The sequence below is a fragment of the Choloepus didactylus genome, chromosome 18 (genome assembly GCF_015220235.1).
Source record: "Choloepus didactylus isolate mChoDid1 chromosome 18, mChoDid1.pri, whole genome shotgun sequence".
Lineage (NCBI taxonomy): Eukaryota > Metazoa > Chordata > Mammalia > Pilosa > Megalonychidae > Choloepus > Choloepus didactylus.
In genome coordinates this window covers 48,948,625-48,976,430 of record NC_051324.1, presented here as the reverse complement: position 1 = coordinate 48,976,430, position 27,806 = coordinate 48,948,625, and the positions used below count along the sequence as shown (strand labels likewise).

The following is a 27,806-nucleotide window of genomic DNA, read 5'->3' as shown; positions in this document are numbered from 1 at the left end:
TCTCATCCATCCCTTTCCCTCCTTCCCATTCCCAGTGCCAAAATGTGCCTATAATGTGATTTATATTTGGAACAAAATACTATATAATGAAGAGCTGTGTTCAAGAGTTAACGGCCCTTTATTTTAAAAGGCAAATGTTATTTGAAACGCTTTTCCTTCCTATATTACACACAACCACCCTCCGTTGACAAACATCTGTCTTAGGAATCATCTAGGAAGAAAATGACATTAGGGGATTTACTTTCAGAGCCCCTGCGTTATTTGGGAATTTAAGTATAGCATTTTTTGTTCACATATGTAGAATATCATGCCTAAGAAAAACAGATACATTCTTTTTTGCAAATGTTGGAAGTTAACAAGTTACTGTGCCCACGGGCATCTGCTTCCTCTTAGGAGCTATTGCAGTCTATGCCATAACAAGCCAATGCCTGCTTCAGGTTAAAAAATAGTCTCCACCGCTAATACTGGTAAAGGAGGAAGTATTCTTGGCATGTCTAGATATTTACATGTGTGAGTCTTCAACTAGATGGTAAGTTCCTTGCAAACAGGAACCATATCCTATAAATTTGTATGGTGCCTGTAATACCTTACGCATTGGCAATAATAAGAAAAAATAACTGAATTGAACTTGGAATACATTTTTCCAAAGAAGCAATGCATACATGCTGATTGGCTATAGTTGAAACAATAACATTAAACCATGGAATACCCAGAGACATTGAAGACTTTGTCCTTCTGAGTTACATCTTGAGTAGTTCTAAAATATTAAGAGAAATATTTTTAAATGGATTATATTCTTCACTATTACCATAAACTAAGTACACAAAAACATAATTTAATTTTTGATGATAGTGCCATTATTTTGGATATTAAGTATTATTTTATACAATAGTAGTTTACCTTTAGATTCACCAGGATTTAGGGAAATTATGTAACTCTCTGCTAACTGGCCCCACCCTGCTATGGTTTACATTTTTATATTTTACTGCTTCTTCTAGTTTTTTTTGTTTTCACTGTATAACCCAAATTCCTTACTGTGGCCTACAAGTCCACTCAAGATCTGGCAGGGGAATAAAATGAACTGGTTTATATTTTTAAAAGATTGATCTGGCTACTATGTGAAGACCAGATTGGGGGACAGGAGTAGGGAGCAATAAGAAGGCTATTAAAGAAATCCATACAAGAGATGAGATAACATAAATAATATTTTCTGTAATTCTTTAAACTGCAACATTGCCTACCCCTGCCCTTTATAGCTTTGGTCACCATTTTTAACCTCACTCTAGTACTTGTTCATGAGCTGTAAGGTGGCCAGACAGGTGGCATTTCAAGGGAATTTGGATGAAGAGAAATTCCTGTATGAACCACCTTTTGCTACCACAAAAAACTCCTGAATCTCTGGCTTTTTTGCTCACCATTACATGAGGCTGTGGGTTGGCTATGACTCTTTTTCCAGGAAGTGAGTCATCTGTGGTCCTCTTGCACTTAGCTCTCTCTTTTGGACACAGACTAAAGGAGCAGCCTCTACCTGAGGCTGAGGGCAGTGCACAAGGGACCAAGCCAGATTACCAGAATGATTTTAAAAGCTTCTGCTTGGATATGGCATATATCATGCCCACCTACATTTCATTGGCTAAAGCTTGTCCAAGCCTTAACACTGATGAAGCGGGAAATTATATCAGGTATACAGCACTACAATTGAGCATATATACACACACCCATATATGAAACTTCTCTCCTAAGTCGTGTCCTTCCTCTTCACTCTTGGGCACTGATTGCTGTGAAGAGTTAGGAAACTGTATCCCAGCACAAACTCTGCCACTCAACACACTACCATGCTAGGATTTAGGAGTATGAAAAGTTGGGAGTTTCCAGCTTCATCTCTAGGGTACATAAATGAGTAGTCATGAGTTGGGACGTTGGAAAAAGGAAACTGAAGAAGGAAGATAGATGCCTGACTTCTCAAGTTGGAACACTAGAGATATTTTATCCATAGCAACATTTTTATCACTGATAATTTCATTCTAATTTTTATGTGTTATATTGGAATTGACCCTTGAGCACTTTATAGGTTAAATTAGCTCCTTTTTTAGGCAAAGCAGGAAATCCGAATACCACTTACAATATTATTTCTATGGGGAAATGGGCGTGAGTTCCAAATAAGTGCTTTGGAACTGAACATTAGGGACTGAACATTAGGGATGAGTCCCTTCCTAAACTGGAGACTGAAATTGATATCCTGGGAAGGAAGAAAAATGATTTGACACCATGAAACATACTGCTTATGAATGCTTTTAAGTGTATAAAGCATGGACTTTGTTTAAACAAATCCAAATAGGAAGGAGGTTTTCTTAATACCTTTGACGTAATACTGGACAGATAACAACTTATTTGTATAAATATTAATAAATTGCATTTGGAATATTTGTAGTTTATTGAAATTTATAGAGTGTAATATTACCTTAAAAGTTTAAATTTGGTTTAAAGTGTACAGCTCAAGACTGAAAACAGCAGATGCCTCTGGGAAAGGAAACTGGGTAGTTGGAAGAGAGGAATAGAAGAAAAACTACTTTTTAGTTTGCTTTTCTGTATCTTTTCTTTAGACGTTTTTATTTTTAACTTTTCATCTTGAAATAATTTCATAATTTTAAAAAGTTGCAAAAATAGCATGAAGGTTTCAAATATACCCCTCATCTTGCTTCCCTAAGTGTTAACATTTTACATAACTCAGTAATACAGTTATCAAAATCAGGAAATTAAAATTGATACAATGCTACTAATTGACTTGTAGACCTCATTCAAATGTCATCAGTTGTCCTACTTCTGGCACTACAATTGAGCATATATACACACATCCATATCAATCCAGGATCACATGTGGCATTTAATTCTCACACCTCCATAATCTCCTTTAATCTGGGATGGTTGCTTAGTCTCTCTTTGCCTTTCATGATCTTAATACTTTTGAAGAGTATTGTTTATAGAACATCCTTCAATTTGGCTTTGTTTAATGTTTCTTCATTCTTAAATTGAGATTATGCATTTTGGCAAGAATACTGCACTAACAATGTTGTGCTCTTCTCCCTGTACCATATCAGTGGATACATGGTGTCAATATGCTTATTACTGATGATGTTCACTTTGATCATATAGTTAATGTAATGTTGTCCTTCTAGTTTCTCCACTGTAAAATTATTTCTCTCTTTGTAATTAAGAAGTGTATTGTAGGGAGATGCTTTGAGACTGTGTAAGTCACTGATGTTACTTGAAAAAGTTACCACGTGGTGTGTACTAAGATTTTCTATTTCCATAATTCTTTCTATGTTTATTAACTGGAATTCTACTGTAAGGAAAAGTTTTCCTTTCTCCCCATTTTCTTATTTGTTCAATTATTTATATCAGTATAGACTCAAGGATATTTGCTAGTTGTTTGACTTATATTCTGTTACTATCATGGTTTATTTTGTTCAGCCTTTTTTTTTTTGTCTTTTAAATTTGTGTGTCTTTTGAATTTCATATCATGTCTTTGTATTAGATATTTTTTAAATGTAGTTTAATAAAAATCTTACAACATTTGGTTTGGTTAGTTTCAGAGTTACATATTACATCATTTGATCTAGCATGTATTAATGTGCAAGGATAAATATTGTATTGTTAGGACCATACTCATCCCCTCGTGTATGCAAGGCCACAGCCAAGTTACCAATGAATTAAGTAAGTGTTCTTGTTTCCTCTTAATTTTAACTTACTTACTGATTCTCTTTGTTCCCTTTTGAAACAAAGTTTACTATTAATGGTTTAGTCAGCTGGAATCCACTGTTTGTATAATGGGAAATTCAGTTAGCAGGATTGACAGTACTCCTTTTCATAACAGGACCATATGCATTTATTTAGGTTTATCTCTTGAAAAATGAATGGAAATGTTTATAAGACAAAGACTCGTGTGTTTTTCAAGAACTGCTGTGAAGTAGCTTGTTTCTCAAATATTCCTTCTGAGAATGATATTGACAACCACAAAAATGATGTGAAATGATAAGACTGATTAAACCCACACATGCGCTTTTAGAATGCAGTTTCAGAATGAGGATTATTATTACTGGTAAGAATCTGAAATTGTTTTCATTATTTTTCAACACTAGTGGGGGTTAGGTAATAAATGTATAATATTCATGGGTAAGTAGGTAGGAGATAAACTTCTTGAACTTAAATGGAAAGAATTTAGCTGGGATATTGTTCTTACCCTTTGTCTAAAATAGTAGATAACCATGCTGTGTTGGGGGGTTCCCAAGAGTACGTCCACGTTTGGTGATTCACTAGGAGGACTCATAGGACTCAGTATATAATCATATTCATGGCTGTGATTTATTACAGGGAAAGGATACAAAGCAAAATCAGCAAAGGGAAAAAGGCACGTGGGGCAAAATCCAGAGGAAACCAGGTGCAAGCTTCCCAGAGTCCTCTCCCACTGGAGTCGTATGGAAGACGCATAATTCCTCCATAATGTATGAAATGTTGTCTACCAGGGAAGCTCATTAGAGACTCAGACCTAGGGTTTTTACTGGGGACTGGTTACAAAGGCACCCTCTGTCTAGCACTTACCAAAATTCCAGATTCTCAGAAGGAAAGCAGGTGTTCACCATAAACCATATTGTTTGCAAAAACAGTTTAAGCACTATTAGCCATTCTTGTCAGAAAATGGTGGAAACCCTACCAAAATCCAGGTTCCTGGATACCATCCAAGGGCCAGCCTTACAAGCAGCTTTTCTAAGGATAGCAATCTCAGGCCTGCTTTATTACCTCTTTTCTGTACACATACTATCTTTTCTTTTCTAGGAAGCTCATAGAGTTGATGATTTAAGTAGCTTTTCCTTCAGTTTAATTGTCAGGAGTTCCGGGTGGATAGGAGTGTGTGAGTGTGTGTTTTTCTTCCCTTCAAAGGCATATAATGGTTAAAAACATGATCTCTGGAATCTGACTACCTGGGTTTTGTCGTTTACTAGTGTGCGGTTTGAAACTATTATGGACCCCAGGAGAGCCATGATCTTTTAACCCAGTCTTTTTGGGTGGAACCTTTTGATTGTTTCCATGGAGATATGACTCACCCAACTGTGGGTGAGACCTTTGATTAAACTATTTCCATGGAGTTGTGGACCCCGCCCATTCAGGGTGGGTCTTGATTCATTCACTGGACTACTTAAGAAAGCTGGAGCCAACATAGACGCTGATGCTTGGAGACGCTTGGAGATGCAGACAGAAGGACATTTGGAAATGCTATGCTAAGAGATAATGCCCAGAGTTCGCCCTGGAGAAGCTAAGGGAGGACCCCCAGATGCTTAAAGAGAAATGCCCTGGGAAAAAGAAGCAAGGGTGCACAAGAACTGAGAGAGAGGAGCGAAGACAGAAGCTCAGAGGCATTTTGGAGCAAGCCATTTTGAAACAACCGAGGAGCAAAGGATGAGCAGATGCCAACCACATGCCTTCCCAGCTGACAGAGGTGTTCTGGACACTATCAGCCATTCTTCAGTGAAGGTATCCTCTTGTTGATGCCTTAGTCTGGACACTTCTATGGCCTTAGAACTGTAACATTGTCACCTAATAAATCCCCTTTTTAAAAGCCAGTTCATTTCTGAAATTTTGCATAATGGCAGCATTAGCAAACTGGAACAACTAGCTATAAATTGAGGGTAATATTAGTACCTACATACCTCATAGATACTATAAGGATAGGTATCAAGTATCACAGGTATCAAAATGATAAAATGAGTTATTGACACAGGTAAAGTACTTAGAAGAGTGCCTGGCACACAGTAAGTGCTATAAAGATGTTAGGTATATATTATTACGATGATGTGATCAGATTCCAAGACTACCAAAAGTGACCATCTTTCAACTTTATGTTGCAAATTGGTAGGTGTTTCTGTATCAAAGAATGGGACACCAACATCACTGTTATCCAGCACTTAGTTTTCTTACTTCCTCAATTATCCAGCACAAAGCAAAAAAAAAAAAAAAACAGGTAGTAAGCAGAAAGCTCAAGTGTGCACTTTACTCAGAGGCTGCATGCCAACCATTGCTCGGGTCCTATTTACTTTTTTTTTTTTAAGCATGGTTTTTATGAATTTGGTATGAGAACCAGTAAACTAAAATGGGATCAGTAGAGTAATGCCAATCGAAGGTCTGCTGAGTTTTAAGAAATGGCATTCTTACAGTAAAGGAGTATATACAAAAACGAATAAATTGAAACATTCAAATTATAGCAGTCCAGGGCTTATTTAATCAAGAGACAAACAGATTTTTAGTTACCTGTAATGATTTCATTATATAATACAGTAATTAATGTTCTTTATGAAGGCCATGAGATGTCAAGAAATAAATTATCTTCCTCTTTATCTGTAAATATATGAGCAAATATTTACTGAGTGCCTGCAAAGTGCCAGACATTATGTTGGATATAGAAATAAAAGTCACTGTCCTTAACAAGCTCACAGAGTGGTAGAGAAAACAGATAAAGAAGTACTCAATGTAGAACTATAATGGAGATTTGCCTTTGGCATTATAGAAGCTCATATATAGGGCTTTACCTAACTTGGAAGATTCAGAAAATGCTTTCAAGAGAATGAGTCATATGAGCTGAATCTTAAAGGGTAAGTGGTAATTAATAAGACAGACAAGGGGGGATGAGGGAGAAGGACATTTCGGATGAGAGAGCTTGTGATACTCATTCATAGAAACTGCAAGTAGATTGGTGTTATGGATTGAATTATGTCTACTTAAAAGATATTAGAAGGTCTAATCCTCATTACCTCGGAATGCAACCTTATTTGGAAGGCGTTTCATTACTGATGGAATTAGAAGTTAAAATGAGGTCATACTGGAGTACGGTGGACTCTTAATCCAATATGACTGATGCCCTTAAAGAAAAGGAAATTTGGACACAGAGTCAGAGGGGAGAACAAACACCATGTAACAAGACCCGGGAATGCCAACAAGCCACTGCCAGAAACTAGAAGAAGCAATGAACATATTCTTCCCTGTGGAAGTCTAAGGAAGCATGCCAACACCTTGATTTCAGGTTTCTGGCTTCCAGGACTATGACACGACACATTTCTGTTGTTTCAAGCAACCCAGTTTGGGGTGTTTTGTTATAGCAGCTCTAGCAAACTATGACAGTTGGTATGGCTGGAGAGAGAAGTACCTGTGAGGATACAGGCTAGAAATGTACTTATGAAGGATCTTTTGTATAGGACTAAGGAGTTTGAGCCAGAAAACAATGGCGAGTCAGCATTCAGATTCATATTTTAGAAAAATTACTCTGGTATCAGCATAAGGTTGGATTAAGGTGACACTGACAGTAATGTGACCAATTAGTAGGTTCTCTAAGATTCAGGCAAGAAATAATCTCTGCGCTAAGGCAGCAATAGTGGGGTGGACATTAAAGGGACAAATTTTTAAATATTTAAGAAGAAATATCCATTGGTAATCTATAACAGGATTAGGAGACAGAAATTGAGAGTTACTTTTAAATGAAAGATGATACTATTTATTGAGAGAGAAAATACCTGAGGTAAAAGGAAGGAGTTCAGATTTGGACCTATTGTGTTTGAGGTGCCTTTATTAATACTTAGGTCAGAAACAGTGATTTGGAGTTTAGGAAAGAGCTGAAAGCTAGAGATCAGGTTTGTGAATCATCAGGATAAGTGGTAGTTGAAGCCTGGATATTTAAGGAAGTATGAAAGTATTTTTTATATTAGAAGTATTTCAGCCCCAAATGATTAAAATAAAAAGATTTTGGCATTCAGAATGGTGACATTCAGTTACCTCAAAAATCTGTGTATGCCATATTGGTAGTTCCTAGCTAATAGTTTATTAATGATCTATTCCTTAAGTAACCTCCCACCCCCAACTTTTGTGGGCCGAGCCTTCTCTAGAAAGGATTTTGATTCAACTGTACTTGCAGGCTCCTTACAGCAGTATATAATATTGTAGTTTTAGCTTTTTTTTCTTTTTTTTTTCTTTTTTCTTAAGATTTATTCACATACCATACAGTCATCCAAAGCATATAATCCATTGATCACATTACCATCATATAACTGTTCATTCTCACCCCGACCAATTTTTTTTTTAACATTTTCCTTGTGCCAGAAAAAAGTGAAAGCAAGAATAAAAAAAGCAGGAGTAAAATCAAAACACCCAAATTGTCCCACCGTCCCCCCGCATTCTTCCTTGAGGTTTTTGGTTTGTTTGTTTGTTTGTTTGTTTGTTTTTGCCCCCGTTTTTCTACTCATCCATCCATACCCTGGACAAAGGGGAGTGTGATCCTCATGACTTTCCCAATCACATTGTCACCCCTCATAAGCTACATTTTATACAATCGTCTTCAAGATTCTGGGTTGTAGTTAGATAGTTTCAGGTATTTACTGCTAGCTATTCCAATTCATTAGAACTTAAAAAGGGTTATCTATATTGTGTGTTAGAATGCCCACCCAAGTGACCTCTTGTCTCCTTTTGGAGTCTCTCAGCCACTGAAATTTACTTCATTCCAATTCACGTCCCCCTTTTGGTCAAGAAGATGTTCTCCATCCCACGATGCCGGGTCTAGATTCCTCCCTGGGAGTCATATTCCACATTGCCAGGGAGATTTACACCCTTGGGGGTCAGATCCCACGTAGGGGGGAGGGCAGTGATTTCGCCTGCCAGGTTGGCTTAGCTGGAGAAAGAGGGCCACATCTGAGCAACAAAGAGGCATTCAGGAGGAGACACTTAGGCACAATTATAAGCAGGCCTAGCCTCTCCTTTGCAGTAGCAGTCTTCCCAAGGGCAAGTCCCGTGACAGAGGGCTCAGCCCATCAAACCGCCAGTCCCCAATGTCTTTGAGCACATCAGCAACCATCAAGGTGGGGAAGCCCAACACCCCTGCATTCTCCTCCAGCTCCTCAGGGGGGCTCTGCATATTTTTTTTCATTTTTTTTAAATTAACTATTAACTATATCAAAAAATTTTTTCTTTAAAACATACAATAAAAAAACATTTCAAACAAACCAGAACAAGGGAATAAGAAAAAGACAACTAACCTAAAATAGCTACTTTAAAAAAAAAAAAATTAAGGCTTGCTTGGCAAGCTAATCATCATTTAAAATATTGTTTCTATTAGAGGATTTACAAATTTTGAACACAGTTCATTAGTAGATTGGATGTTGCCTGTTTATAGAACTTCATCTACTCCCCAATTTGCTTGTTTCTTTATAATTGCCATTAGCTAATTTAATATTGCCAAACTTATTCTGTTGCTCTGGGAAGGAAAAAACTCGAGTAAATTGAATGTTTTATTTTGGTTCTGTCAGGAGGAGACCTCAGCCCCCATGTGGCCCCAAATTCTTTAGCCATTAGTATCTTCGGTGTTGCCCTAATATGTTGGTAGTGATAGGCTATTAATAAGATACATATTACTCAAACTGCATCTGTGTACATACAGATTTGTGTGTGTTTTGAGACTAAGAGGTCCCTGGCAATATCAAAATGCTACTGTGTTAAACAATTTTTTGTTTTCCTGCCACTAAACATTCTAAAACCATGAACTAGTATCCTACCAGTTTCAGTTTGATAATGTGGAACTAGTTTAATAGCCCCAAAGTTGTGTCTCGGTTAAGGCTGTCTTGTAGACAAGGGGATGTGAGTCGTAACATTTTCCTTAGAAGAAAACATGTTTTATTTAGAAATAATCTTAAGAAACAGGTCAATTTTGTGAAAAGTACCTAAAATTATTCTTTCAGAATCATTTTGTTTCGTGAAGTTTGTGTGTTTCCCTATGAAAACTATAGTATTATTCAAGGCTTAGAAGTAGGAATTAGCTTGCAAAATACAGGGTGACCCTGTATTTTCTAAAGTGACTGATACTAAGCCAGTAGCTATTGTTTGTATTCTTTCTTTCCTACTCCTTTGAGATTTTAGCATGTTAGTTTTTACTTCTGTTTTAAAATGTTTTATTTTTAAAGAATTTCAGATTTACTGAAAAGATGTGAATAGTTCAAAGAATTCTCATGTACCTTTCACATGGATTCCGACTTTTTCTTACATAACCACAGTGCAATAATCAAAATCAGTAAGTGAGCATTGATACAATACAATTATCTAATCTATAGACTTTATTCCAGTTTGGCCAGTTGTCACATTAGTGTCCTTTATAGTAAAAGGAAAATTTAAAAAAAATTTTTCTTTCTGATTCAGGCTTCAATCCCGATCACAGATTGCATTTAGTTATCATCTCTCTTTAGATGCCCTTAATCTGGAACAATCTTTCTTTGTCTTTCACAGCATTGACAGTTTTGAAGAGTACAGGCCAGTTACTTGTAGAGAGTCCCTCATTATTAAATTCAGATTATGCATTTTTGGTAGGAATATCATAGAAATGATCTAGTGACCTTCTTTCTCAGTGCATCATATCATAGGCATAAGATGTTTATTATTTGTTCCATTTCTGGTGATGTAACATTGACCATTTGGGTAGGGTGGCATCTGCTGGGTTTTTCCACTGTAATGTTGCTATTTTTACCCTTGTAATTAATAAGGATCTTGTGAGAAAATATTAAGACTATGCAAATATCTTGTTTCTCATCAAACTTGGACCCACTAGTTTTAGCATCCATGGATGATTCTTGCCTGAAACAGTTTTACTACTGTTGTGATTGCCAAATGATGATTTTCTAATTGTATTGTTATTTCTGCATTTTATTCATCGGAATTTTGGTATAAAGAAGAGCTCTTCTACCTATTTCTACTAAATAAAATTTATCAGTATGAACTCATGGATTCCTATTTTATTCAGTGGGTTGTAATCCCATTGGGTTATCACATTTTAATGCTCAAATTGTTCCAGACTTAGTTGGGTGAAGCCACTTCATGCTCTCTCCTGTGTTCTTTGAATAAATCCCCATCATTCTTTGAGTACTTCCTTGCTTTCTGGTACAAGATAGTCCAGGCTCTTCTTGTATTTCCCTGACCCAGTCCTGGAGTCAGTTGTTTCTCCAAGGAGCCCTGGGTTTTTTTAGTGGTAAATGGTATTTTGAAGCTAAGATTGTAGATGCCAGGTGTACACATTGCTTCTGGGATGCCCTTGCTTCTAGACCCTCTCAGCAGGCAAAGCTAAGAAATACACATTTCTTTGTGTATGTGTCGGTACATAAATACACATCTCCATGTAATTCTGTGTGTGTTCATATCTATATATAGATAGTTGGCTAGGAGGGAGATTGAAAACCATGACATGTCCCTTACCTAGCCATATTTAACCAGTTCATGCTGATATTTCTAATCCCAATCCAATTCCATAGGATACATTCTGGCCCTCCCCTTTTCCACATTTATAACTTCTTTCTCCAGGGTAGAAATTGGGCTCTGTCCCCAATATGTTTACTGATTTGTTCAGTCCTACAATAAAGTGCTTCTGATTTGCTACCTCATAACACTGAAAAAAAACAAACAAACCTACTAATTAGATTCATTCTTGTTAACAGTTTTTTTGTCTTTAGCCTGGTGATGGACTATAAATACTTAGTTCAGATGTCACTTAGGTTAGTTCTTTGTTTTAAATATTATTCATTTAAAAATACATTTCATTTTATTCATTTGTTTGTGTTCTGTTGGGGATTTTTCTCCCTACCTTTATTGAATGTATTTGTTTGCTTTTAGCAGATAGTTAACTTGGCTGAACCCAAACTGCAAACTTTGCCTCCTCTGTTGAAGGTGTCAGCTCAAATACAAGTTCAGTTTTTTTACTGTTAGCTGCTGAAGACTGCACCACACATGCAGTATTCGAGGATCAGCCAGATTTAGACAGAATTTGTGCTTGCCCTCTCTGTTCTCTCCTCACTATCCAGTGACTGTGGTTGCTTCAAACTCTGTTCCTTGGTTCTCCTTCGCAGTTTTCTATCCAAGTTCTGACTGCTCTTAGAAGAGAATGAGCATTACTATATTGAAAAATAAGATTACTCATTTTTTTGAAAAATTATTTTTAATTTTTAAAAAATTATTCTGACTAAAGTAAAGGCATCTACATGTGCAATAAGTAACATTAGATACAGAAAGTAGAAAGGAAAGAAACAAACACACCTGCTGACTGATCCCTTTATATATTCAAAGAGGAAACTTTTGGGGGAGCTTGACTAAAAACAAGTTTAAAGACATTCTCCTGTTAGACTGATATTTTCGCTAAGAATTTATTGTGAGTGGAATGAAGATTCAAAACTACCAGTGTGTACATCAGAATAGAAACTGCTGCTGAGAGCTGGAATATCATCTTTTAGTATTACTTCAGATTCTGCTGAGTCATCCTTTAGAAACTGTCATCTCCCCTAACACGATAAGATAAAAAAGTGTTTTTTGGCATTTGCACTGGTGCTACCTCATTCTTGGTAAGAATGGGCAGCATAGGTTGGAATTTGGAGCCAGATTGTCCAACTTCATTTGTAATCAGCTTTAATAGTTAAAAATAGAATTAGCAAAGAAGTAATGGAATGGCTAGACTAGCTAGACTTTGGGACTTATGGTGGTTTTTGACATTGTTGTAGGGTTTTAGGCTCAGTACTTGTCGTGAGACATGAGTAGTTTAGCATTCTGCTACTTTTTTTTTTTTTACCCCTTTCAACTTTCAGACCTACAATCTTCTCACCATTATTTAGCCACTTTAAACCACTTATTTTATTTTTAAAATGTGGACAGACAGTTCTCCAAAGAGTAAACACAAATGGTTCTTAACATAAAAACTTTACCTTTCCAATTGGCAAAGAACAAAACAGTTTTTTACCATATATTCTTATGTTGTGAGAAATGAGCCCTCGCCTGTTGTTGGGCAGACTGATCCCTGCAGACGGCAGTCTGCTGACAAATGCCTTTTGACCCAGCAGTTCCACTTCTAGGAGTTTAACATGTAAATACACTGGCACATAAGCAAAGTGATGTGTGAAGAAGGATATTTATTGCATCATTATTTGTTAATAGCAAATTAACCTGAATGTCTGTTACTGAGAGACTGTTAAATAAATTATGGTACCTCGAGGGGTACCATGCAGTGAGGAAGTGCTATATATTGTCATAAAGGATGCTTTCCAGAATACATGATGTGGAAGAAGGCAAGATGCAGAACAGAGTAGACAGTACACCAACGTTTTGTTTAAAAAAAAAAAATAAATTGAGAGAGATAATATTTATGAATTTTCTTTTATATGCTAAAATATTTCTAGAAATATGCATAAGAAAATGACAACTGGGCAGATGTAAGATAGGGGTAGAAGCAAACATTTTGCTGAAAACCTTTTAAATTTGAACCACATGAATATATTACTTATTCAATAAATAAAAGTTAAAAATAACTGTTGTTGAATAATCAGATTGCAGTGGTATTTTTATAGGTGTTTATTTAAATAGTGTTAGTCTATACCAGTACTGTCCAATAGAAATGTAATGCAACCCACATATTTAATTTTAAATTTTCCAGTAGCCATATTTAAAAAAATAAAAAGTTGAAATTAATTTCAGTAGTAGATTTTACTTAATCCTGTATATCTAAAATATTATTTCAACATGTAATAAATATAAAAATTATTAATGAGATAAATTACATTTTTTCATACTAAATCTAACTTCTTTAAATATGTGAGTTTATTAAATTGTGTTCCTCCTGGTGCTTTCAACCATGGGAAAGGAACAGGGTGCCTTTTGACCCCATTGGTGGAAAAGATTAGTATCTTTCAGACTCCACAAGAGTGGTAACATTGAGGTGGCTTAGTGCAGGAGCAAATATTATAAATACAAATAAATAATCAGGATCAAGAAAAATTTGAAAAACTGAAAGAAAGCAATTGTGCCTTTATATGAACCTACATAGTTGCTATAGTTGAGTCTCAAATTTAGCTTTAAACTTCCTGGTGGCATAAGTGAAAAACAATTCTTAACAGAAAAGAAGAAATATATGTATATTACTCCATGAAAACAGAGCTCCTCCCAGCACTCATTTCTAAATGGAACTGTACTAAGTTTTCATGGTTAAAGTTCCATAGCGAATTCAGTCACAGCTTTTATATGGTCACATCTTATATCATCCCTTATAATAGTTAAGAACAAGATAAAAGGGGTCAGACATGCACGTTTCTGGACAGTCCAGTTGTCTGAGGTTGCTTTTAACTGCAGGTATTAGAAACTCCAACTCAAATTGGCTTAAACTGTAAAGGAGATTATCCTACATAAAAGGAAGTACAGATGCAGGCCAGGTGCCTACCTCCCAAGGTTGATTGTTTCAGGGGATCAGCAGTTTTCTGTCTGTGCTCTGCCATGTGTAGCATCAGCTTCGCAGCTTCCCCTTGAGGGCACGGGATGGATGCCAGCAGAACCTGGAGGATCAGGTGCCTACCCCAGATAGAATATAGCACACCTGAAGGAGTCATGGATATCCTTCAGACAGTGTTTTCTGAATACCACTTCTCTCAGCTGGACTTTTAATAGGATTTAGCGTAGCACAAAGACCATTTTTCTTATGGGTTCCAAGAATAGAAATATTCTTAGCTATTGCTTGAAGGTCAATTACTGTACTTCAAATTAGGTGAACAAATAGTAGATTTGTCATTCTTTGATGAAAAATATAATGCCTGTCCATGACTTCCACCCTAATAAAGCACCATCCTGCTTTTGTATGGAATTTTTTAATTCTATTTTAGTGAGATACATTCACATACCATATAGTCATCCAAAGTGTACAATCAGTTGTTCACAGTACCATCATATAGTTGTGCATTCATCACCCCAATCTATTTTTTGAACATTTTCCGTGTACCAGCAAAAGTGAGAATAAGAATGAAAAAAATAAAAGTAAAGAACAACACCCAAAACACCCCCCCCCCACCCGATTTTTCATTTAGTTTTTTGTCCCCATTTTTCTACTCATCCATCCATACACTGGATAAAGGGAGTGTGATCCATAAGGCTTTCACAATCGCACTGTCATCTCTTGTAAGCTACATTGCTGTTTTGTATGGAATTTTAATTCCTCAAGAAATTATTCTAAATTATTTCCAGCAGGTAAACAGGTGGTTAATGTATTGCTCAAAATTCTATCCCACAGATGCTTTTTGCCTGGGAAATGTTCACAACAGGTGATTTTGCCAGTTACCCAACAGGGTCAAAGAAAAATCTCATTCACACTTCTGTAGTGAATCTAATGTAGAGCAGCAGAACTTCCCAGTTAATAATAGTTAATAATAAAGTAGCTGTGAGTTGTACACCTAAGTAACTAAATGATTTAATGTGCTATATGGGATTACTAGACATGATCTGATAATGTTTATGCGATATCTGCTAAATATAATTTTGGTTTCAAAATAATAGATAACTGAAAATAGCTGGATAGCAAGACCAGTTGTTTGCTGTGGCCTCTCCAAATTTGTGATAGTAAGATCATTTACAAAACATATAGTATACTTATTTTTCTATTCTTTATGGCTGGGGTATACATCTGGTTTATTTAAGAGTATTTTCACTTTGAAATTCAAGTTAAAACAGGAAGGGGGAGCCACTGTACAGCCCTAATTTAAGAGGTTGGAGATTATCTCATCTTTCAGAGTGTGTGTGTGCCAGCTCCAGTTCAATTAGTAGTATGAAAAATGTGGTCTTTGTGTTCACATTAATAAGCAAGCATGTATGGAGCACTCTTACAACTTAATTCATAACATGCTCTTGTCTTCAAAGCTCAAATAAGTCCATGATAGCTACAAGTAACATACTTTGCTTTTAGCAGAGTTTTCCACAGAATCATGGAGAATAACCATAATGACTTAATAGGTCCCTATTTTCAATAAGGGTGAGAGGATTTCACCCTTATTTAAAATAGGGACCTATTAAGCACACTTCTGTAGTTTAATAATAAAGACACTAACATACAGTTTTTTTTTTTTAATCATCATTTTATTGAGATATATTCACATACCACGCAGTCATACAAAACAAATTGTACTTTCGATTGTTTACAGTACCATTACATAGTTGTACATTCATCACCTAAATCAATCCCTGACACCTTCATTAGCAGACACACAAAAATAACAAGAATAATAATTAGAGTGAAAAAGAGCAATTGAAGTAAAAAAGAACACTGGGTACCCCTGTCTGTTTGTTTGCTTCCCCTACTTTTCTACACATCCATCCATAAACTAGACAAAGTGGAGTTTGGTCCTTATGGCATTCCCAATCCCACTGTCACCCCTCATAAGCTACATTTTTATACAACTGTCTTCGAGATTCATGGGTTCTGGGTTGTAGTTTAATAGTTTCAGGTATCCACCACCAGCTACCCCAATTCTTTAGAACCTAAAAAAGGTTGTCTAAAGTGTGCGTAAGAGTGCCCACCAGAGTGATCTCTCGGCTCGTTTTGGAATCTCTCTGCCACTGAAGCTTATTTCATTTCCTTTCACATCCCCCTTTTGGTCAAGAAGATGTTCTCCATCCCACGATGCCGGGTCTACATTCCTCCCCGGGAGTCATATTCCACATTGCCAGGGAGATTCACTTCCCTGGGTGTCTGATCCCACGTAGGGGGGAGGGCAGTGATTTCACCTTTCAAGTTAGCTTAGCCAGAGAGACAGGGCCACATCTGAGCAACAAAGAGGCATTCAGGAGGAGACTCTTAGGCACAAATATAGGGAGGCCTAGCCTCTCCTTTGCAGCAACCGTCTTCCCAAGGGTAAAACTTATGGTAGAGGGCTCAACCCATCAAACCACCAGTCCCCTATGTCTGTGGTCATGACTAACATACAGTTTTAATGAACATATCCTGCAAACTGATGATCTTTGGTGAGGAATAAGAGGATTACAGTTTTGAGAATGTGATTATATTCTCTGCTTGATAGTAGGCAAGCATTGGAGCCCTACAGTCAGTTCAGGCTTTAACACCTCAAGTAGCCAAAGCTCTTTGACCAAGTGCCTTTTTAAAAGAAGTATAAAGTAATAAACAAATAGCCTCCTCCTTCCCCTCTCTTTACCACCTTTTCCCCCCAGAATAGCCTATTCTTTCCCCAGAGATAAGAGATTTATCCTCTTATATCTGTGTATATGTACATACATACATGCTATAAATACTGTTCTACAACTTGGTTTTGTTTCTGTTTTTTCCTTCTTCATTTAATAATAATTATTTTTAGGTTAGTTCATGTAGCTCTGCCTCATTCATTTTAATGGCTGTTAAGTAAAGTATTCCATTAAATGAATGTACCATGATTTGTTAAAGCATTTCTTTCTTGATATATATTAAAGTTGTTTTTAGCTTTTTGATATTTCAGATGCTACCATAAACATTCTGATAGCCATTTTTACTCACTTTTGTTTATATAGGATGTAGTATGTATATTTTTTATTTTGGGGGGCACTGTCAAATTACTGTCCAAAAAAGTTGTGTCCAAAGATAGTTCTACAGTATGAATGCAGTTACCCATTTTGTTATGCCCTCTCCAGAACCACTCTATGCCTTTTTTTTTTCTTTTTAAGAACCATATTAACAGATATTGCTCAAGGTTTGGGATACTTGTCATAAGACTATCAAGCCAAGGGAATTAGGAATAAGTCTTTTCCAGAACCGTACCATGGGTAACCATATCTCAAAATGTACTCTCAATATTGGTTGTAACAGCCAACCCCAGGTTCACCTCCAAGGATTTAATATTAAGGTTTTCTTTTTTTGTACAGTAATATTTAGATATAATTAGACATTGTTAGTCTTCTATATGATGTCTCAGAAACCTGCCAAGGTTTTTTTGCTTCCTCATATTCCTTATCATATCAAAAGTAGGAAAATTGGAGGCCTAGGTTTTCTCAAACCAGGGGCAGGCTAAAGCTAGACCAGTTTATCAACAATCTGTTGATAAGAGAAGAGAAATTTTTTTTTTACGGAATCAAGCAGGTATTTAGACAGTAGCAACTAATAGAATTTAATAGCTCTTCATTCCATCTTGGTTATCATATCTCTTTATTCTTAACTGTTCCAGTTATGGATGTAAGTATCTTCAGAAATAATTATGTAAAGGTGGAGAAAAGAACCACTTTAAACACCGTCTAAAATACCTGGCCTAAAAGATGATGAAAAGCAGGAAGGTGCTAAGTATCATATAGCTTATTTCTTCCTGATTTATCCTACAAATGTATATTTAAGTAAGTGTAGTGATGTTTTCTATTTAAGTTAATGTGACTGCCCTTGGAAGAATGAATGGCTCATGTGACAAAAAAAAAAAAATGGCACCAGCTAAAACCCTGGCAGCCTAACACTAATTCTTTTTTTTTTTTTATTAAATTCAGTTTTATTGAAATACATTCACACACCATACAATCATCCATGATATACAATCCACTGTCCACAGTATGATAACATAGTTATGCATTCATCCCCACAATCTATCTTTGAACATTTTCCTTACATCAGAAAGAATCAGAACAAGAATAAAAAATAAAAGTGAAAAAAGAACACCCAAATCATCCCCCCATCCCACCCCATTTGTCCTTTAGTTTTTATCCCCATTCCTCCACTCATCCATACACTAGCTAAACGGGGTGTGATCCACAAGGTCTTCACAATCACACTGTCACCCCTTGTAATCTACATTATTATATAATTGTCTTCAGGAGTCCAGACTGCTGGGTTGGAGTTTGGTAGTTTCAGGTATTTACTTCCAGCTATTCCAATACATTAAAGCCTAAGAGGTGTTATCTATATAGTGCATAAGAATGTCCACCAGAGTGACCTCTCGACTCCATTTGGAATCTCTCAGCCACTGAAACTATTTCGTCTCATTTTGCATCCCCCTTTTGGTCAAGAAGATACTCTCAGTCCCATGATGCCGGGTCCACATTCATCCCCGGGAGTCATACTCTGCGTTGCCAGGGAGATTTACACCCCTGGGAGTCGGGTCCCACGTAGTGGGGAGGGCAGCGAGTTCACCTGTCGAGATGGCTCAGTTAGAGAGAGAGAGGGCCACATCTGAGCAACAAAGAGGTACTCAGGGGGAGACTCTTAGGCACCATTACATACAAGTTTAGACTCTCCTTTGTGGTAATGAGCCTCATAAGGGCAAGTCCCATGCTCGAGGGCTCAGCACATCAAACCGCCAGTCCCGATGCTCGTGACAACATCAACACCAGTCCAGGTGAGGATGTCCAACACATCCGCACCTTCCCCCAGATCCTCGGGGCTGGGGAGGGGGAGGCTGTAAATATATTTTTTATTGTCTGCCCAAATTACTCTAGGATGTGTCACTATTTCACTCCAGCCTATACTAACCTACCGTATCTCACTTCCTATTCAAAGTTCCATGCAATTGTGGTGTCTGAACAAATCGACTGTAGAGTTGTACCGTTTAGAAAATTTAGATCCTATACCAAATAGATATCTGTTCCCTTGGTCTCATATGAAAGTTGAAGTTTTAAAACACAATCAGTTTCAACCTTTATCCTTTAGCCTGGCTTGCCCTGGTCTTAACCAGACCTGCTTCATTCATATCACTAATTGAAGTTTGGGCTCTTTTTCAGCTTTTTTTTTTTTTTTTTTTTTTTTTTGACAGCTAACACTAATTCTTATATTTGGGTTTCTGAAGATATTTATCTCCATTGTCTGGTATGTAGAATACATAGAAGTCAAAGAGTTATTGATTAATAGCCAGATGTTTAGACAGATTACTTGTAGAGTGGTAGAAGGGATTCCACATCCATCTTACTAGGGAACCAAATCAGGACTGGTTTGGTCTTACTACTTGAGTAGAGGAGTACAGTGACTGTAAAGTCTTTTCGCCTTTTTTTTGTGTACATGTCAAAATCCAGGTGAAAAGCTAACTCATTGGGATACTGACATTTAGACACCCACTCAGTTACATTCTAAGGATGGAATTATCACTGTTGGGATCTGTGCTTCAGAGAGTCTCCTCAGTCTGCAAACATTTGACCACCAGCCCCATGTTTCATGTCTATCTACTGTGCCTTCTTCTGTAAAGAACCTTTCTGTTGAAAGGTTACTAAAGTCTAGCTAGGATCGATACCTGTGAAGCCTCTTACCTGTGCCCTCCAACCATATGTAACATTATATCTATACAAATTGCTCAGGGGCTAGTGATGATTTGGCAGATGTTTATGAAATTCTGCATCAAAGTACTGCAGGTGGATGACAGGTAAAAGCTGCAGCATTTCAGCAATGCAGGAATGTTTGTTGCATTCGATAAATTTAATGTTTCAGGAATTGAGGTATCTCGATTGGGGGTTCATATGTTTCTTTGGTTGTGGAGATGGTGATCAATATTGAAGAAGATGCGAAATGTATTCTATGAAGAGGAGCCATCAGGATGGTGATGAGGCTGCCTCAGGGAACGAGAAAGGTATCCAACCTCTCCTGTTCAAGTTTATACTGTCTCCCTTGCCTGTCGTTTAAAAACTGAAAAGGCAAAAAAGAGATAACAGATAAGCCAGGTAAGACGTGAAAGTGGAGAGATGAAAAAAGAACAAGAATCAGAAACAGTTAAAAAGATAGTAAAGTGTAATAAAAGAAGGGAAAATAATACAAAAAGTGTCAAGGAAAATATTACCACAGCTATATAAAAAGGTGAAGATTTTACATCTCTAGTCCTGTCTTCTATATCAAACTGTCTCCTTGGGATCCCCACTCAAATATAACATCCAAATCAAAACTCTTGATAAAGCTGCAAACATATTCATCTTTCAGTGTTCCTCATTTGAGTTAATGGCACCATTAACCACTCCACTCTTTCTACCAGAAATCTATTCCTCTCTTTCCCTTGCCTTCTCATCGAGTCCATCAGCAAGTCCTATGAGATCTGTCCACTTCTCTACATCTCCTGTGAACTGTCCTGGCCGAAGCCTCTCTCCCTTAGGCGAGAGCAGTCAGTGCTCTCCTAACTGGTCTGTTTGCTGCTCCTCTTGTGCCCTAGCCACCTTTGTTCCACACCACAGCTATAGTGGTCTCTTCTAACATAAATTAGATCGTATCACTCATTGACCTAAAACCCTCCTTTGGTATCCCCTGGACTTAGAAGGCAATCCAGACGTTTCACTGTGACCACAAAACCTTCTTACATAGTCTGGCCCCTTGCTAACTCTCCAAACTTTACTCATTATCTTCAACGGTAAAATGGGAATGATAATATTACCTATCTCCTAGGACTGTTGTAAGGAGTCATTGGTTTAATTCACATGAAGGGCTTAAAATAAGGCCTGACATAGGAACTCAGTAAAGGGTTGTGCTGCTTCTGCTATACTCCAGCCTCACTGCTCTGTTCCTTAAGCAAGCCTTCATCATACACTCACTGTTTTTTTTTGCCCAGAAGTCCCTCTCCCCACCTCCGCATCCTGGCCTCCCTGGTTCATTTGGTCATTTATGTCCCAGATCGAATGTCTACTCCTAGACACTCTTCCATTATATTACTCTGCTTTATGTTCTTCATAGCACTCATCACTATCTGAAGCATTCTCGTTTACTAATTTTGTGTCTACCTCCCACCCCTACACCATAAGCAGAACAATGGTAGGGACCTAACAATGCTTATAGATAGAAGATGGTAAAACTATTTTTTTGAATGAATACAGGCAACTCACTCCCTCTGACAATGAATGCTTTTCCTTTCCTTTCTGGCAAGCTGAGGAAAGCTGACCAGAGTTTTCAGAGAGGCTGCTCATCATTGTAACTAGGCTTTCCCCTTCCTATTTGCCCATATGATCCTCCTGAGAGAATGTAGTCTCTAGACATAGGTTGCTTACAACCACCTATTTTAATTTTATTATTTGCACCATAATTGTTCTCTAGGCTTTTGTTCAGGGACTTCCCTGCCCCTCGCTGAGATTGCAGAATATAAATCAGATACATTTACTCACCGTGTTGCCCCTAACTTAATTCTTCTAACTCATTTGATTTGTTATCAGTTTTAATCAGTCCCTTACATGGGCCTCTCTGTAGTTGGAGCAAATCAAGAGGAAGTAAATGTGTAAGAAAGTATTAGGGAGGTTTTTTATAACCAGTTCAACTGCTATTACTAGTTTTCTGATGTTATGCAACTGTTTCAATCACAAAAGCACCTTCTGCTTCAAAACTGAAAATACCTACCAAATGCACATGACTTGCCATCTGATGTAATTACTAGCACAGCTTATTTCAAGTTCCAAAATGTGCCTGATAACCTCTTATCACTAAACAACAAAATTTTGTTCTTTTAAGCTGACTCAGAAGCTTTTTATATTTAACTGTGGGATAGTAAGTTTTCCAAACTAATGCTTTCTGACTTCCATTTTATAGATTCCAGTTATGTCCAGTTATTTCAAGGGTTGCCATAAAATTCTTAAAGCAAGATTAATTTTTATCCACTTAAATCTTTAAAGCACATACTATATTTTACTTTTTGCCACTCGCATACGAGCCTAGTCTGTTATTCAGATCAAGATGACTTTTAAGGGTGTGTTCATGAGCAAAGAGGGCTTCAAGCAGAAGTGGCTCTTTCACTTTATTTCTGGGATACCCTAACATATTTATACAGGTGACTTTTGGAGAGAGTTTGACTTTAAGCAAATAAATTTTTCGTCTACTTCAAATCAAATATTTATTTTTTAAAAGACTGATAAGAATTCTAGGCAGTAAATGTTTCCTAACATTGATGTTTTAAGTTAAATCAGTTTTGTAATTTCCTAAATTTGAATTAGATTGTGATTTAACATTTTATATGATGCTGTTTTATACTTATTGCATTATTATTTCAGGCTGCATTTTCTTTGTAACTGCAAAACTCTAAGATATCTCTCACCTAGCCTATTTCTTTTTTCTTTTTTCTTTTTTTTTTGTGATTTCTTTTTTTGCAACTCAGAAATGAAATCTTGTTTAACAATCATAAGACTTTAAATTTTTCCAGTTCTAGCACATATATAATACCATTTAATTCCTTGTGAAGTTTTTATTTATGATGCTTAATATTCAAGGAGGAAATTGAGGCTTCATGATATCAGTGGTTTCATTCAGTAAGTAGCAAAATAGGATAAGAACTCAGGTCATCTGATTGCAAGATCAGTACATATTCAGGATTTTTTTTTTTTTTTTTCTTCAATAACTATTAAAAAGCTGTTTTATGCTAGGTACTTTGTCTGAAGTAGGGATACTATGGTGAGTGAGATGGACAGGTAGCTTATGACCCAATTGCCTGTATTCACTCTAATTGTCCCCCAATCACTTTGCATTTCCCTTATCCTAGCACATAGTAAGGTTTTTTTTTTAATTTTATTTTGAAATAAATTCAAAGTTATAGGAACAGTTGGAAAAACAATACAAGCCCCATACACAGAACTCCAGCATACCCTGATCCCCCTCCCCCGATACCCTGATCCACCAACTTTAACATGCTGTCACACCGCCATTTCTTTCTTTCCTTCCCTCCCTATTTATCATCCATCATCTGTTGCTCTGTCTTCTGAACATATGAGAGCAAGCTGCACACATCTTTGAACAAATACTATAATTCACATATACAATTCCCATGAACAAGAACATTCTTTTATGCAATCTCATTAAGCACAGCTAAGAAGTTCAAGAAATTCAACATTGATACAAAGCTTACATTCTATATTTCCTTTTTTTTTTTTCCTTATGTCCCAACTGTATCCCTTTGAGCCTCCTGTTCTCCATCCTCAGATCCCATCCAGGATCATCCTTGGCATTCAATTGTCATCTGTTTAGACTGCCCTTTTTTTTTTTCCCCTCAATTGTGGAAACATACATACAGCCTAAATCTTCCCATTCCACCCCCTCCCTAGCATTCCATTAGTGGGATTAATCACATTAGAATGTTGTAATGCTATCACCTTCCCACCATCCATTACTAGAAATTTCCCTTCACCTCAAACAGCAACCCTACACTCATTTCTTAACTCCCCATTGCCCCTTCCCCCACTTCTCGGAACCCATACTCTGCTTTTCATCTCTATGGTCATATTCTCTGATAATTTCTTTGTGTTTACTGTGGGGCTTAAATTTAACCTTTTAAGTCCATAACAATCTTGTTTTACTTTGATACCAACCTAACTTCAATAGGACACATAAACTATGTTCCTATACTCCTCCATTCCCCCACCTTTATATAGTTCTTGTCAAAAATTACATATTTTACATTGAGTCCAAAACCACTGATTTGTCATTAGAGTTTATGTATTTTATATCATGTAGGAAGTAAATAGTGGAGTTACAAATCAAAAATTATTGACTTCATTTGTATTCCATTGTGGTCAGAGAATGTGCTTTGAATATATTCAAAAATTTTTTTTAATTTATTGAGGCTTGTTTTATGTCCGAGCTTATGGTCTATTCTGGAGAAAGATCTGTGATCATTAGAGAAATAATGTGTGTCCTGGTGATTTGGGATGTAATATGTGTCTGTTAAAATTTTCTATATCTCTTTCTCCTTACTTTGTTTCTCTGTTGGTAGGGCTCTCTTTAGTATCTGAAGTAGGGCAGGTCTTTTATTGGCAAAATCTCTCAGCATTTGTTTGTCTGTGAAAAATGTAAGCTCTCCCTCAAATTTGAAGGAGAGTTTTGCTGGATAAAGTATTCTTGGTTGGAAATTTTTCTCTCTCAGAATTTTAAATATGTCATGCCACTGCCTTCTTGCCTCCATGGTGGCTGCTGAGTAGTCACTACTTAGTCTATGTTGTTTCCTTTGTATGTGGTGAATTGCTTTTCTCTTGCTGCTTTCAGAACTTGCTCCTCCTCTTCAGTGTTTGTCAGGATATGTCTTAGAGTGGGTTTATTTGGATTTATTCTATTTGGAGTTCGCTGGGCATTTATGCTTTGTGTATGTATATTGTGTAGAAGGTTTGGGAAGTTTTCCCCAACAATTTCTTTGAATACTCGTTCTAGACCTTTACCCTTCTCTTCCCCTTCTGGGACATCAATGAGTCTTAAATTTGGGCGTTTTATTTTATCTGTCATATCCCTGAGATCCATTTCAATTTTTTCAATTTTTTTCTCTGTTCTTTCTTTTGTTCTTTCATTTTCCATTCTGTGGTCCTCTAGGACACTGAGTCATTATTCAACTTCCTCTAATCTTGTATTTTGAGTATCCAGAGTCTTTTTAATTTGGCCAACAGTTTCTTTTATTTCCATAAGATCTTCTAGTTTTTTATTTGCTCTTGTAGTTTCTTCTTTATGCTCTTCTAGGGTCTTCTTCATGTCCTTTATATCCTGTGCCATGCTCTCATTCTTTGATTGTAGTTCTTTGATTAATTGTGCCAAGTACTGTGTCTCTTCTGATATTTTGATTTGGGTGTTTGGGATTGGGTTCTCCATATCGTCTGGTTTTATCATATGCTTTAAGATTTTCTGTTGTTTTTGGTCTCTTGGCATTTGCTTTGCTTGATAGGGTTTTTTCAAGTTATAAAAAATACCAATCTAATTTTTTAGTTCTACAGCTTGTTGATGTACACTTTCTCTAACTAACCAGCAGATGGCGTCTGCGAGTCACCTATTCCCCTCAAGTCAGTTCACCTCAACTTTGTCTTTGTGGTGTGTAGGGAAATGATTCTTGTGGGGTTCAATTGGTGCACTCAGTTTGGGTGTGTTGTTGGTGCTATCTGCCCTGAATGTGGGGTGTGTGTCTGGGTGGTTAGGGAGGCAGGGCAGCTTTAATAATCAAACCTCCCAGGTGTTCCCAGAGATTCAAGGCTGTTGCAAGAGTCTAAGCCTTCACTTCAGTCTTGCCACAGATATTCTCTGCTGCTGACCCATAGGTCCCTGGCATTGATGTAGAGTCCCTGGGTTTTCCGAGCGGGCCCCCCTTCTCAGCTGTGATCTTCCAGGACCTCTGCTGAGGGAAGGCTGTGCTATGTCACAAGTGCGCACCGTCCCTCAAGGGAAGCCACTCCCAGCCTGATGCAAAGATAGCTGAATGGGACGTCTCAACCCCCCCACCACCACTTTTCGCACAGCTCCGCCTTCCCAGCTCCAGGACAACTAGCTGTGTGTGCAGCCAAGGCCACTGTCCACAGCCGATATTGTGGCATGTGCGTGGTGCCGTGGGATACACTCCCCATCATACTGGGTTTCTTGGTGCGGCTCTGGGCTGTTGGTCCGGCCCCAGGCAGGAGTGTCCCCAGCCCGCCAGGGAGCCGGCTGCAAGTGGCACAGTTTCTTTCTCCTTTTGGCTCTCCCCTCTGCCGCCCTGGCCCTGAGGGAATCAGCAGCAGTCTATCCTCCATGCCAGACACCGAGAGGTTGGCACAGCCCACTCCTGCCGTGCTTCACTGCACGGTTTTCACCATCGTTAACTGCAGCCGCTCCTGGGTTTTTTTTGTTTTTTGTTTTTAAAGAGCTAGTCTGTCTCCAAACACCAACCCCTGGTTTCCCCACACCACAGCGCTGCCGCTGGACCTTCAGCCGGCTCACTCACTAGTTTCAGAATGCAGACTCCCGGTTTCACCAAGTGCACAGTCCCTGTGGTTTTAGCAGACCTTGTCCAGCTGGTGTATCGCTGGAACTGGTGTTCTGGGTCACTTTCTGGTTGTTATCTAGTATTTTTCACGGAGGTGTTTTTTTGCCCTCTCTCACTTAGTGGCCATCTTAGGTTCTTTCCCATAGTAAATTTTTGATACATTGTGGGAGCCCCTGGCCCCAAAGTGTCTTGAAAACTGCACACAGCAGTTTGCTTGACCTAGGACTGCTGAGGTTTGACCTATCCTATTTCTTTTGATAACCAGAGGTGGGGGAAAATGTTTTTTTTTTTCCTTTTAAAACATTGTATCAGAAATCTTTTATCATCCTTTGATGTAAGTAATTGAACTTGTGGTACTTAAATATTTACATAATCAAGTGAAAGATATACTCCCCCTATGTTTTATATGGCAGTATTATCTTTGTAAATTGCTAAAAGTTTTTTTGGGTGTTTGTTTGAAAGAACTTCTGCTTTCTTTTTTTGTTTGTTTGTTTGTGTTAGCATAATCAATTATTTACAGGAAAAATCAAGAGAAACTACTTTATCATATAATAAAGCTTGTCTCCCTCTCTTTTCTTTCTAGAATATTCTCTTTTCTGGATGTGGTTACCTTATGTCGCTGTGCTCAGGTCTCCAGGGTAAGAATGACTGGCATGATGATCACAGGGGGACCCTTTCCTGACACTGATGATGACAGAACAGCCTCTGGAGTAGGCAAACCATTTACATCAGCATTAGTTGAATGTTGTTAGGTTTCAAAGGATGTTATTTAACCCATGGCATACCCACACCCATGTAATTCTACAATGGGATTCTCCTGTATTTGCTGTCTCTAACTTTAATTTTTTATAATTCTTGACTATTTGTGTAATATAAACAGAAGAAACCTTTTCAATGAAAAAAGCATTAAACATGCAAATTAAAAGATGCCTAGGCTCAACTCAGAATTGTAATGAAATAGTGTTTCATTATGTTTTCCTGGATAAGAACCTTTTGTGCATATAACACAATTACAGGAGCTGCAAGGATTTCTCAGTATATGAGGGAAATGCAAAACCACTCACTAATTGAGCATATTTTCTTCTGGTACCATCAGAACATTTTGTGGGGAGGGCAGGGAAGAAGTAAGGAGACATGAGATAGTTTTGTTTTTATTTTAATGCTTTTGTGGTCATTAGCGAATGGTTGAAAAGAATCATTAAGGTTCATTTCTATTTGTAAATATAGGGTACAGGTTAAATGTCCAATATTATATTTCTCTTTATACAATTGAAACAGGAAATGTGGTACCAACAGAAATTTCCATAAGTGGAAACT

The 27,806-nt window shown here is 37.4% G+C and overlaps 1 protein-coding gene across 1 annotated transcript in view; it reads left to right on the top strand.

Moving 5' to 3' along the window:
* FBXL20 (F-box and leucine rich repeat protein 20) overlaps positions 1–27,806 on the top strand; it is a 114,344-nt gene that overhangs the window by 47,785 nt on the left and 38,753 nt on the right. Inside the window, exon 3 of the mRNA XM_037807986.1 lies at positions 27,073–27,127. Within this exon, the coding sequence (XP_037663914.1) occupies positions 27,073–27,127 (55 nt within the window). The remainder of the gene's footprint in view (positions 1–27,072; positions 27,128–27,806) is intronic.